General features: G+C 41.1%; 1 protein-coding gene across 3 annotated transcripts in view; it reads left to right on the plus strand.

Annotated features, from left to right (window-relative positions):
• The window catches only part of WDHD1 (WD repeat and HMG-box DNA binding protein 1), a 77,979-nt gene that overhangs the window by 42,993 nt on the left and 21,428 nt on the right, over positions 1-13,558 (plus strand). For all 3 annotated transcript variants that reach the window (XM_074393919.1, XM_039468651.2, XM_074393920.1), the window contains exons 15-18: positions 1,444-1,581; positions 5,496-5,652; positions 12,182-12,296; positions 12,961-13,092. In XM_074393919.1, the coding sequence (XP_074250020.1) occupies positions 1,444-1,581; positions 5,496-5,652; positions 12,182-12,296; positions 12,961-13,092 (542 nt within the window). The remainder of the gene's footprint in view (positions 1-1,443; positions 1,582-5,495; positions 5,653-12,181; positions 12,297-12,960; positions 13,093-13,558) is intronic.

Consider the following 13,558-nt stretch of genomic DNA (forward strand, 5'->3'; position numbering starts at 1 on the left):
ATGCAGTTTGAGAAACCACTCTGGGAATTTTATCAAAATGCATGGTTTTAAGTACATTGCAGTGTCTATGACTTTCAGGCCTACCCTCTCCTTGTGTCTCTCGACTTACATATCCAGTTGCCCACTCAAAATCTATTTAGAGTTTGGACAGACATTTCAGACTTAGTTTGCTCACAATAAAAACTTGATTTTTTTTCCTTCCAAACTTGCTTCTTACGTAGTTTCTCCATCTTAGTAAATGGCCTACTAGCGATCTAGTGGCTGAAGCCAAAAATCTAAAAATTATCCTTGATTCTTCTCTTTCCCTTTCCCCTGAATCAACTCCAACAGTAAATTATATCATCATGTCAATTCTATGGAATAACACATACTAAATTTGTCTCTTTTCATTTATTCTGCTAATATCCCATACAACCTAGATGTCATCTCTTGGACTGTCATAGTAGCCTCCTAAATAGTCTTTTAGCTTCAGTTCTTGCCTTTTAAGGTACATCCTTCACACAGCAGTCTAGATGATCTTTTAAAAACATATATCAGCCAGGTGCAGTGGCTCACGCCTGTAATCCCAACATTTTGGGAGGCCGAAGCGGGCGGATCACGAGATCAGGAGATCAAGACCATCTTGGCTAACATGGTGAAAACCCATCTACTAAAACAAAAACAAAAACAAAAAAAGCCAGGCCTGGTGGCATGTGCCTGTAGTCTCAGCTACTCAGGAGGCTGAGGCAGGAGAATCGCTTGAACCTGGCAGGTGGAGGTGGCAGTGAGCTGAGATTGCATCACTGCACTCCAGCCTGGGCCACAGAGCGAGACTTCGTCTCAAAAAAACAAAAGAAAAACATAGATCATGCCCCTCTTCTCAAATCTCTCTGACTTGACTTTACTTTTCGAATAAAAATCAAACTTCTAATAGCTGTCAAGGTGATCTCCTAATCCTGCATAATCTGACCTTTGCCTGCCTCTTTAACCTCATCTCTTACCATTGTTTCTCATTACTGTGTTCTGGCCATACTACCCCTTGGTGTTCTTCGAGCCCTCTGTTCTTCCTATCTTGGGACTTTGCATTAGCTGTTTCCTCCATCCACTATTGTGTTCCTTCCCCTAATGTGGAGGCAGACGCCAGCTTGCAGTTCATGTCTCAGCTTAAACTTTACTTTCTGAGAGGCCACTTCTGTATAACATTATTTTAACTTTTTGATAACTTTGTTCTTTTTGTATTTTTAAATCTGTCTTCTACCTGAAATTTGAATTTAATGAGAGCAATGACTTTGTTTATTGTTGTGGCCCCAGTATCTAGGCCAGTGCTGGTGTGTAGTAAGGTCTCTGTAAATATTTCTTGAGTGAATAAATGCCCATTTATAAGGACTTTATGTGAATGATATATGTAACATATTACTCTGTATAACCTTTGATGCCTGATTTATATTTACATTTTCTCATTAGGTACAGGATTTGATGGAGATCAGTGCCTTGGAGTTCAACTACTAGAGCTGGGGAAAAAGAAAAAACAAATTTTATGTGGTGAACCTCTTCCTCTTTCAAGGAAATCCTACCTTACATGGATTGGATTTTCTGCTGAAGGCAAGATAAATTTGTTAAAAATAAACAAATATAAAGTATTAAGACATTTTTCAAGAAGAAAATTATTTTATTGTTTTATTCCTAATTTCTTTAAAGATAAATTGTTTCTATTTTATATTTTAAATTTCTATTTTAATATGTTGACAGAACTGGGAACTGCAGTCTTTAGGCAAGGTAGCCATTGTTTTATATACAAGATCTTTTTTTTAATTTTTATGTTCTTTCGAGACAGGGTCTGGCTCTGTTGTCCAGGCTGGAGTGCAGTGGTATGATCTTGGCTCATTGCAACCTCCATCTCCTGGGCTCAAGCCATCCTCCCACCTCAGCCTTCTGAGTAGCTGGGACTATGGGCATGTGCCACCACGGCCAGCTGATTTTTGTAGTTTTTGTAGAGACAGGGTTTTGCCATTTTGCCCAGGCTGGTCTCAAATTCCTAGGCTCAAGTGATCTGCCCATTTCAGCCTCCCAAAGTGTTGGAATTACAGGTGTGAGCCACTGCACCTGGCTGAGATCTCTTCTCATGAGAATTCTCATTAGAAAATGTATAAAGAGGGAAATAAAGCTGGGCACAGTGGCTTACGCCTGTAATCCCAGCACTTTGGGAGGCAGAGGCAGGTAGATCACAAGGTCAGGAGTTCGAGACCAGCCTGGACAAGATGTTGAAACCCTGTCTCTACTAAAAATACAAAAATTAGCCAGGCGCGGTGGCAGTCACCTGTAGTCCCAGCTACTTGCGAGGCTGAGGCAGGAGAATCGCTTTAAACTGGGAGGCAGAGGTTGCAGTGAGCCGAGATCGTACCACAGTGTGCTGTAGCCTGGGCCACAGAGCAATACTAGTTTCAAAAAAGATTGGTAAAGAGGGAAATACATTTTTCTGAAAGTTTATTAGATAGCAAGGAGGTGATACAAATCAATGATTAATTCTGTCTTTTCCTGCAGATTATACACAAAACTTAGAATTTTCTAGAACTTCACTGTTTACTACAATAACTAGTAGCTATGTGTGGCTATTGAACACTTGAAATGTGGCTAACTCAGATGTACTTGTATGTATAAAATACTCTAGATTTTGAAGACTTAGCATGAAAAAATAATATAAAGATTTCAAGGCCGGGCGCGGTGGCTCAAGCCTGTAATCCCAGCACTTTGGGAGGCCGAGGCGGGTGGATCACAAGGTCAAGAGATCAAGACCATCCTGGTCAATATGGTAAAACCTCGTCTCTACTAAAAATGCAAAACATTAGCTGGGCGTGGTGGCATGTGCCTGTAATCCCAGCTACTCAGGAGGCTGAGGCAGGAGAATTGTCTGAACCCAGGAGGTGGAGGTTGTGGTGAGCCGAGGTGGCGCCATTGCACTCCAGCCTGGGTAACAAGAGCGAAACTCTGTCTCAAAAAAAAAAAAAAAGATTTCAACACTTTTTTTTACATTGATTACATGTTAAATGATAATATTTGGGATATATTCGATGAAATAAAATGTATTAACATTAACTTCATCCTTTTTTTTCTTTAAAAATATATTTTTTTGCCTGGGCATGATAGCTCATGCCTATAATCCCAGCATTCTGGGAGACTGAGGCAGGAGGATCACTTGAGCCCAGGAGTTCAAGACCAGACTGGGCAACATAGGGAGATGCCATCTCTAAATTATTATTATTCTTTATATTAGGAATAAATTAAGAGTCTTGCTCTGTCACCCAGGCTGTAGTGCAATGATGCAATCTCAGCTTACTGCAACCTCTGCCTCCGGGTTTAAATAGTTCTCCTGCCTCAGCCTCCTGAGAAGCTGGGATTACAGGCTTGTGCCACTACATCTGGCTAATGTTGTCGTTGCTGTTGTTGAGACAAATTCAGTGGGGCAATCTTGGCTCACTGTAACCTCCACCTCCTGGGTTCAAGCGATTCTCCTGCCTCAGCCTCCTGAGTAGCTAGGACTATAGGCACACACAACCACGCCTGGCTAATTTTTTTTTTTTTTTTTTTTTTTTTTTTTTTTTTTGAGACGGAGTTTCGCTCTTGTTACCCAGGCTGGAGTGCAATGGCGCGATCTTGGCTCACCGCAACCTCCGCCTCCTGGGTTCAGGCAAGTCTCCTGCCTCAGCCTCCTAAGTAGCTGGGATTACAGGCATGCGCCACTACGCCCAGCTAGTTTTTTTGTAATTTTAGTAGAGACGGGGTTTCACCATGTTGACCAGGATGGTCTCGATCTTTCGACCTCGTGATCCACCCGCCTCGGCCTCCCAAAGTGCTGGTATTACAGGCTTGAGCCACCGCGCCCGGCCTAATTTTTTTTATTTTTAGTAGAGACAGGGTTTCACCATGTTGGCCAGAATGGTCTCGATCTCCTGACCGTGTGATCCACTCACCTTGGCCTCCCAAACTGCTGGAATTATAGGCATGAGCCACCACACCTGGCCAATTTTTGTATTTTTAATAGAGATGGGGTCTCACTATGCTGGTCAGGCTGTTCTTGAACTCCTGATCTCAGGTGATCCACCTGCCTTGACCTTCCAAAATGCTGGGATTTCAGGGTGAGCCACCACATCCAGCCTAAAATGTTGTTGTTGTTATTGTTCAGATACTATCTGAGCAGCAGATACTCAGCCTTCTGAGTAGCTGGCACTAAGAAATTAAAAATTATACTTGTGGTTCACCTGATATTTCTATTGAATAAGTGCTATTTTAGACCAAATTCTAGAGGCTTATGACAGATTGAAAGACACTGAGGAGTACCTTATTTCATTTGCTTTCATGTTTGTGGTTTTTTTTGAGACAGAGTCTTCACTCTGTCACCCAGGCTGGATTGCAGTGACGGAATCTCAGATCACTACAACCTCTGCTTTCTAGGTTCAACTATTATCGTGCGTCAGCCTTCTGAGTAGCTGGGACTACAGGCACACACCACCACACCTAGATACTTTTTGTATTTTTAGTAGAGACGAGGTTTCGCCATGTTGGCCGGGGTGGTCTCAAATTTTTGACTTCAGGTGATCCACCTGCCTTGACCTCCCAAAGTGCTGGGATTACAGGTGTGAGCCTGTGCACCTGGCCTGCGTATACCTTATTTTAAATTACCTGTCAACCCTGTTTCATGTGAACTTAAATAGTTCTCTTTTTGGAGATTCATGTTGTTCATTTACATTGCTGGAAACTCCACTTTTTCTTTAAAATATCAATCATTTCTATGTGTGTTTTCTGTTGGGGTATTAGTCATTCAGGCTTTCATAATAAGAACCATTGATAACTTCCATTTGTATAGCCTTTTTTCTCTCAAGTACCAATTAGATCCAGACCATGAGGAAACTGATGTTTGCAGAGTAAGGGGGTATGAAGCCACAGATAAGAAAAGGGATAATCAGATAATTTGTCACAGATTTCTTGAGTTGGAAGCAGAATAGGTGGAGAACAAGAATCCTTCTCTGGATTAGGTAAGGAATTCTTACCTTCCTAGGTAAGAATTGCTTAACTAGCAATGGGGGACAGAACAGTGATGAGGCCAACAAAGAGAAGAGAGAGGAAGAATACTAAAGATAAATTTCATAAAGATTACCTTGTATGAGGTTTTGGTCATTTTTCTAAATGTTTCTCAACCAGTAAGTAGCCTTCTGATTCGTGTTTAATTTTTCACTAAAATTGGCTTTAAAATTATTTTTGTTATCTTCCAGCAGGTGGCATAGTTTTCACTGAAACTCAGTTTTTTCATTTTATTTGTGTAAATTTTAGTCATATCAAATCGAATACTCTGTGGTTAAGTAAATTTTACAGTGTTTTAAGTCTTAGATTATGTGCTTCTGTTTTGTGTTTGCTTTGAAAGGAAAGTTGAATCCTTGGTATGTATAATATATTTGAAATAGGCTTTCTTTAACAACATGTAGCTATGTCTCCAAATGATTTCTTTTTCTGTTGTGGTTTAGGTACCCCTTGTTATGTGGATTCAGAAGGAATCGTTCGAATGCTTAACAGAGGACTTGGTAATACATGGACTCCTATATGTAATACAAGAGAACACTGCAAAGGAAAATCTGATCACTACTGGGTGGTTGGTATCCATGAAAATCCCCAGCAACTAAGGTGGGTTATTAAAAGAAATCTAAAGTTGACTCTTTTTTAAAAGTACTTTGAAATCCTTTTTCTTAGGCTCTTTAACTGTACTTTTCTTTTATCTTAGTCCAGTTACTTGCTTTCCATAGTCACTAAATTAGGAATTTGTTTATATTCACTCTGAAGTTTTCAGTTACTTGCTTTACTTGAAACATGTTGAACAAAATAGAAATAATTAAGGTGACCTTACCATCATTTCAGCCACACAGGGAGAGGAATTCTGATTAAACATGGCTTTTCATCTTTTATTATTATTATTATTATTATTTTGAGACGAAGTCTCACTCTGTCACCCGGGCTGGAGTGCAGTGGCATAATCTCTGCTCACTGCAGCCTCTGCCTTCCGGGTTCAAGAAATTCTCTGCCTCAGCTTCCTGAGTAGCTGGGGTTACAGGCATCCACCACCACGCCCAGGTAATTTTTTGCATTTTTGGTAGAGACAGGTTTCACCATCTTGGCCAGGCTGGTCTTGAACTCCTGACCTTGTGATCTACCTGCCTTGGCCTCCCAAAGTGCTGGGATTATAGGCATGAGCCACCGTGCCTGGCTTATTGTCTTTTATTTTAAAAAAATAATAAATATGAAAGTAAAAATAATAATTAATAAAAGTTATTTAAACTGAATATTCAATTGAGAATTGAAATATATAATTAATAGTTAAGCTGCTTTTTGAGGTTTTTTGCTTGATTATTGTAATGGAAGAAAGGACTAAGAGAATTTTTTTTTTTTTGAGACAGAGTCTTGCTCTTTCACTCAGGCTGGAGTGCAGTGGTGTGATGTTGGTTCACTACAACCTCTGCTTCTTGGGTTCAAGCTATTCTGCTTCAGCCTCCCCAGTAGTTGAGATTACACAGGCATGCACCAGCACATTCGGCTAATTTTTGTATTTTTAGTAGAGATGGGGTTTCACCATGTTGGCCAGGCTGGTCTTGAACTTGTGACCTCAGGTGATCCACTCACCCTAGTCTCCCAAAGTGCTGGTATTACAGGCATGAGCCACTGCACCTGGCCCTGGACTAATAGTATTTTATGTTGATTCATGTGCACGTTAAAGTTTGGGAAGTACTGCGGCTAGCACATGTAAGAAATGATATAGAGCCGGGCATGGTGGCTCACGCCTGTAATCCCAGCACTTTGGGAGGCTGAGGTGGGTGGATCACGAGGTCAACAGATCGAGACCATCCTGGTCAACATGGTGAAACCCCATCTCTACTAAAAATACAAAAAATTAACTGGGCACGGTGGTGCGTGCCTGTAATCCCAGCTACTCAGGAGGCTGAGGCAGGAGAATCGCGTGAACCCAGGAGGCGGAGGTTGCGGTGAGCCGAGACCGCGCCATTGCCCTCCAGCCTGGGTAACAAGAGTGAAACTCCGTCTCAAAAAAAAAAAAAATGATATATAGGCTGTGCGTGGCATGGGATATCTTTTCGGGGTGATGATGTTCAGAAATTAGTGATGATAGCCGGGCGCGGTGGCTCACGCCTGTAATCCCAGCACTTTGGGAGGCCGAGGCGGGTGGATCACGAGGTCAAGAGATCGAGACCATCCTGGTTAACAAGTGAAACGCTGTCTCTACTAAAAATACAAAAAATTAGCTGGGCATGGTGGCATATGCCTGTAATCCCAACTACTCAGGAGGCTGAGGCAGGAGAATTGCCTGAACCCAGGAGGCGGAGGTTGCGGTGAGCCGAGATCGCGCCATTGCACTCCAGCCTGGGTAACAAGAGTGAAACTCCGTCTCAGAAAAAAAAAAAAAAGAAATTAGTGATGATAGATGCACGATTCTGTGAATATGCAAAAAACGACTTAATTATGTACTCCCCCCCACCCTTTTTTTTTTTTTTTTTTGGGACAGAGTCTCACTTTGTTATTAAGGCTGGAGTGCAGTGCTGCAATTATGGCTCACTTCAGCAGTGACATCCTGGGCTGAAGCAACTCTCACCTAAGCCTCCCAAGTAGCTGGGACTACAGGTGTGCACCACCACACCCAGCTAATTTTTGTAGAGACAGGGTTTCACCATGTTGCCCAAGCTGGTGTCAAATTCCTAGGCTCAAGGAATCTTCCCACTTCAGCCTCCCAAAGTGTTGGGATTACAGGCATGATCCACAGTGCCTGGCTGAATTGTATACTTACCATACGATATAGCTGGTACATTCTGTGGGAACTCAACATCATGTGAATCATATCTTGACAAAGCCGTTATCAAAAAGGATGAGGACACAATGTAATGATACAGAAAAATCTGCAAGATGTGTTAAGTGAAATACCATTTGTGTAAAAGTAGAGCGAGAATAAGAATATATAATTATATTTGCTTTACATATACAAAAGAATTCCTAGAACAATAAAAAGGAAACTAACAATAATAATTACGTCTCAGAAACTCAGTGGATAGTATAGGAGACTTTTCTATTTGTTTTTATACTTTTTGAGCATATAAATTGAGCATGTAACTTTGAATTACTGGTTCAAAATTTAAATAAATTGAGTTTTTAAACAAAGCAGCATTTCAGTAAACTAAATCAGATAAGGCCAGAAGTTAAGTTCAAGAACACTCCTTTGAACCAAATTATTTCTCATAGAAGACAGTAAATAAATAAATAAATGAATAAATAAGTTCAAGAAGACTTCTTTTTTTTTTTTGAGATGGAGTTTCGCTCTTGTTACCCAGGCTGGAGTGCAGTGGCACAATCTCGGCTCACCGCAACCTCCGCCTCCTGGGTTCAGGCAATTCTCCTGCCTCAGCCTTCTGAGTAGCTGGGATTACAGGCACACGCCACCATGCCCAGCTAATTTTTTGTATTTTTAGTAGAGACGGGGTTTCACTATGTTGACCAGGATGGTCTCGATCTCTTGACCTCGTGATCCACCCACCTCGGCCTCCCAAAGTGCTGGGATTACAGGCTTGAGCCACCGCGCCCGGCCTCAAGAAGACTTCTTAATTGGCTACATGGAGGTTAATGGTGACTCTGATAAAAGTGATTTTAACGGCATGATAAAATGTAAAGTTCCAGATTGGGATGGGCATGGGAGGTAAAGAAATGAAAGTAGAATATGGTGATAACTTATCAAGAAATTTGACTATTGGGCCATGTGGGGCGGCTTATGCCTGTAATCCCAATACTTTGAGAGGACGAGGCGGGAGGAATGCTTGAGGCCAGGAGTTCGATACTAGCCTGGGCAACATAGTGAGACCCAGTTTCTACAAAAAAATTTTTCGATTAGCCAGGCATGATGGCATGCACATATAGTCTCGGCTACTTGAGAGGCTGAGATGGGAGAATCACTTGAACCCAGGAGGTCAAGGTTATAGGGAGCCATGATCACTCTTCTGCATTCCTGCCAGGCAGTAGAGACCCTATCTCAAAAAAAAGAACTTTGTAGTGAAGAGGAGCAGATTTGGGGTGGCACCTAAAGGAGGATATAAAGTCTTTAAGGGATTTTTTTTTTTTTTTTGAGACAGACTCTCATCGCTGTGGTGCCCAGGCTGGAGTGGAGTGGCGCTATCTCGGCCTACTGCAACCTCTGCCTCTCGGGTTCAAGCAATTCTCCTCCCTCAGCCTCCCAAGTAGTAGCTGGTACTACAGGCACCCATCACCATGCTCAGCTAATTTTTTTTTTTTTTTTTTTTTTTTAAGTAGAGACAGGGATTTACTATGTTGGCCAGGCTGGTCTTGAACTCCTGACCTCTTGATCCACCTGTCTTAGCCTCCCAAAGTGCTGGGATTGTATGTGTGAGCCACGGGGCCCAACCTGAAGGGATTCTACAGCATTTTTGTCATCTTTTGGTAATGAATTTAGTAAAGAAGGTGAGATTGATAATGTAAAAGAAGGAGCCAATGAAAGGAATGAAATCTTAAAAGAAAAAACGTAGTAGCTTTTATATCACCTATCTAAAATCAGAAAATAGACGTTTTAACAGTTGTGAAAGGGAAGAAAATATGCACAAATGCAGATAGATCTCGTAGCTGAAAGGTAACAAATTCCTATCTTCTGTTTTTGTCTTCTGTTTTGTTGGCGGATCACGAAGCAGAATTTGGTTATTTTTGGAGGCAGTGGTTGGCATTGTGTGATGTTTGAGAAGAAAAGACATAGTCTCAAGGAATGCAAAGCCAAATTTAGTAGAAAACTGCAGAGGAATTGCTGGTTATTTCTTTGTGTTTTGCCTTTACACTTGTAATCACTGAATATTACATTCTAAATACTGGCATATTTAGTATCAGAAGAAGTATATTCATTAACTTTTTTTCTTTTTTAGAGCCGGGGTCTCACTCATTTGCCCATGCTAGAGTGCAGTGGTGCAGTCGTAGCTCACTGCAGCCTTGAACTCCTGGGCTCAAGTGATCCACGCACCTCAGTCTCCTTAATAGGTAGAACTATAAGCACAAGCTACCACACCTAATTTTTAAAAATATTTTGTAAAAATGGTATCTCACCATCTTTCCCAGATTGATCTCAAACTCCTGGCCTCAAACAATCCTCTTGCGCCAGGCTTCCAAAGTACTGGGATTATAGGTGTAAACCATGTACCAAACCACATTCACTGTTTTTTTTTTTTTTTTTTCGAGACGGAGTTTCGCTCTTGTTACCCAGGCTGGAGTGCAATGGCGCAATCTCGGCTCACCGCAACCTCCGCCTCCTGGGTTCAGGCAATTCTCCTGCCTCAGCCTCCTGAGTAGCTGGGATTACAGGCACGTGCCACCATGCCCAGCTAATTTTTTTGGATTTTTAGTAGAGACGGGGTTTCACCATGTTGACCAGGATGGTCTCGATCTCTTGACCTCGTGATCCACCCGCCTCGGCCTCCCAAAGTGCTGGGATCACAGGCTTGAGCCACCGTGCCTGGCCCAGTTTTCCATTTTCTGATTGTGACTATATATATATGGAGCTTCTCCTTTCCTTTGTGAATCTAGGTAGGAGTTTATCAGTCTTGTTTATCCTTTAGAAAACCAATTTTTTTGTTTCATTGATCCTTTGTATGGATTTTTGAGTCTCAATTTTGTTTTGTTTTGCTGTGATTTTATTGTTTTCTTCTGCTAGCTTTGGGTTTAGTTCTCATTTATCTAGTTTCTTTAGATGCAATATTAGATTGTTAATTTGAGATCTTTCTCATTGATATAGGCATTAGTGCTATACACTTTCCTTTTAACACTGCTTTTGCTGCGTCCCACATATTTTGATCTGTTGTGTCTGTTTTTATTTATTTCAAATAATATTTTGATTTCTGCCTTAGTTTCATTGTTTATTCAAAAGTCATTCTGGAGCGTGTTGTTTAGTTTCCATGTAATTGTGTGGTTTTGAGAGATCCTCAGTATTGATTTCTATTTTTATTTTACCATGGGCTCAGAATATATGCTTGGTATGATTTCAATTTTTAAAAATAATTTTTGAGACTTACTTTATGGCCAGGCATGTGGTTGACCTTAGAGTATGTTCCATATGCAGCTTTATCAGCATTTATCTTGGTGATAACATGGATTCCATGACAAGTGTTGATGGTACAATTTTTATGTTTTAAAAGTGGGCGGTTTGCTAAGGAAAATATGAAGAGAGCTGATTTCACTTTTAGTGGTTGTCGTTTAATAAAGTGAGATGTGGGGCTGGGCATGGTAGCTCATGCCTGTAATCTCAGCACTTTGGGAGGCAAAGGCGGAAGGCACACTTTACCCCAAGAGTTCGAGTCCAGCCTGGGCAACATGGCAAAACCCCATCTTTACTAGAAGTACAAAAGTTAGACAGGCATGGTGGCACATGCCTTTAGTCCCAGCTACTTGGGAGGCTGAGGTGGGAGGATTGCTTGAGCCTGGGAGGTTGGGGCTTCAGTGAGCCGTAGTCACACCACCATACTTTAGCCTGGAAAACAGAGTGAGACCCTGTCTCAAAAAAAAAAAAAAAAAAAAATCAAGTGAGATGTGAGAAGGAATTTTTCAATTCTTGAAATGCATAGAGGGATAGTCTTTATGCCTAATCAAGCCTAAAACACTTTTTTTTTTTTTTTTGAGATGGAGTTTCCCTCTTGTTGCCCAGGCTGGAGTGTAATGGCACAATCTTGGCTCGCCGCAACCTCTGGCTCACTGCAGCCTCCACCTCCTGGGTTCAAGCGAGTCTCCTGCCTCAGCCTCCTGGGTAGCTGGGATTACGGGCATGTGTCACCACGCCCAGCTAATTTTGTATTTTCAGTAGAGATGGGGTTTCTCCATATTGGTCAGGCTGGTCTCGAACTCCTGACGTCAGGTGATCCGCCCACCTCAGCCTCCCAAAGTGCTGGGATTACAGGTGTGAGCCACTGTGTCCAGACTAAAACACTTTTTAAAAAAGAGATATGTGTTACATATAATTAAGCCAGCTATTAGAATAATGACGTTACTATACTATGTTACTAACTTTTGAAAATTTTTTTTAATTTTGCAGTTGTTGTTTTTTCCCGCCGCCTCCAAGTTTTGCACTTTTTATGACATGTTAGCAAGTTTTTATGGTGGAACTTTTCTTTACTAACAGGTGCATTCCTTGTAAAGGTTCTCGGTTTCCCCCAACCCTTCCACGCCCTGCTGTTGCTATATTATCCTTTAAGCTTCCATACTGTCAGATTGCAACAGATAAAGGACAAATGGAGGTATGTGGAAGTCTTATCTTAACACTTTGAATTTGTTAATGCAGTACCTGTGGTACATTCCGTTTAAAATTATCATGGTGGCCAGTATTGGATATTCATTACTCTATAATTACATAAATAGGGGTAGCAGGGAGGAAGGAGGACTGCTTATGATCACCAGACCACCTGATTGCCATCACTACTTCTAGGAACTTTGTCTACTAAGTAAATGGGTGTGACTATTAGGGATCCACTAGGCAAAGACTTACTCTCAGGATGAGGTTGTCCCTGAGAATAAGTACCTCCATATATTTTGTGCCATAGGCATGTGGCTTGCCTGACCCTAGTCCTAGTCCTAGCCCTGTGTCATCAAATGTCATCTGAAATATTGCAGTTAGTTATTCTAAATAAGAAACAAATTAGCTTTTAAAAAGCTAGTTTACCAAGTTCTCTGAGCATTAACTGCGATAGCTAAGAAACTGTATTAAATACTATATTGCTCCCCAGTCTTCTTTTTTAAGGATAGGAGAAGAAGTTAAGCTATAGTATCATGCTAGAGTTTGAATTATAAACTTGTAGAAAGGACTTCAGAAAATATTTTATTGAAAACTGGTATCTTAACTATTTAACACTTCCCTGATATTAAGGTCATAGTTGTCATTAAGCAATTTTATTTCTTTTGTAGGAGCAGTTTTGGCGTTCAGTTATATTTCACAACCACCTTGATTATTTAGCTAAAAATGGTTATGAATACGAAGAGAGCACTAAAAATCAAGCAACGAAAGAGCAACAGGAACTTCTAATGAAAATGCTTGCGGTGAGTAAAATAAACATACTGAAAACATTAGAGTTAAATGCTTTTATGTAGGTTGAATTTCTTAAAGGTTTATGCATTAGCACTGAGTCCTACAACCTAAGATTCTTAAGTTTTATCTGGTGGTATTTTCCCCCTTAAAGTTCTATTTTCTAGTTGATCTTGCAGTTAGAAATACTTAAAATATTACCTTGTAGCTAAGATTATGTGCAGGAATAAACATCTCTGAGGTTACTTCCCTTTTGCTTTTGCTTATCAGTCTGTTTTAACAGGCCCTCCAGGAGACTGAGAACCACTGCTCTGCTTTCTGTTATTATTTTACAGAATGTGAGTGTAGGCTGTCTTTTTTTTTTTTTTTTTTTGAGATGGAGTTTCGCTCTTGTTACCCAGGCTGGAGTGCAATGGCGCGATCTCGGCTCACCGCAACCTCCGCCTCCTGGGTTCAGGCAATTCTCCTGCCTCAGCCTCC

This window comes from Saimiri boliviensis, chromosome 2 (assembly GCF_048565385.1).
Source record: "Saimiri boliviensis isolate mSaiBol1 chromosome 2, mSaiBol1.pri, whole genome shotgun sequence".
Lineage (NCBI taxonomy): Eukaryota > Metazoa > Chordata > Mammalia > Primates > Cebidae > Saimiri > Saimiri boliviensis.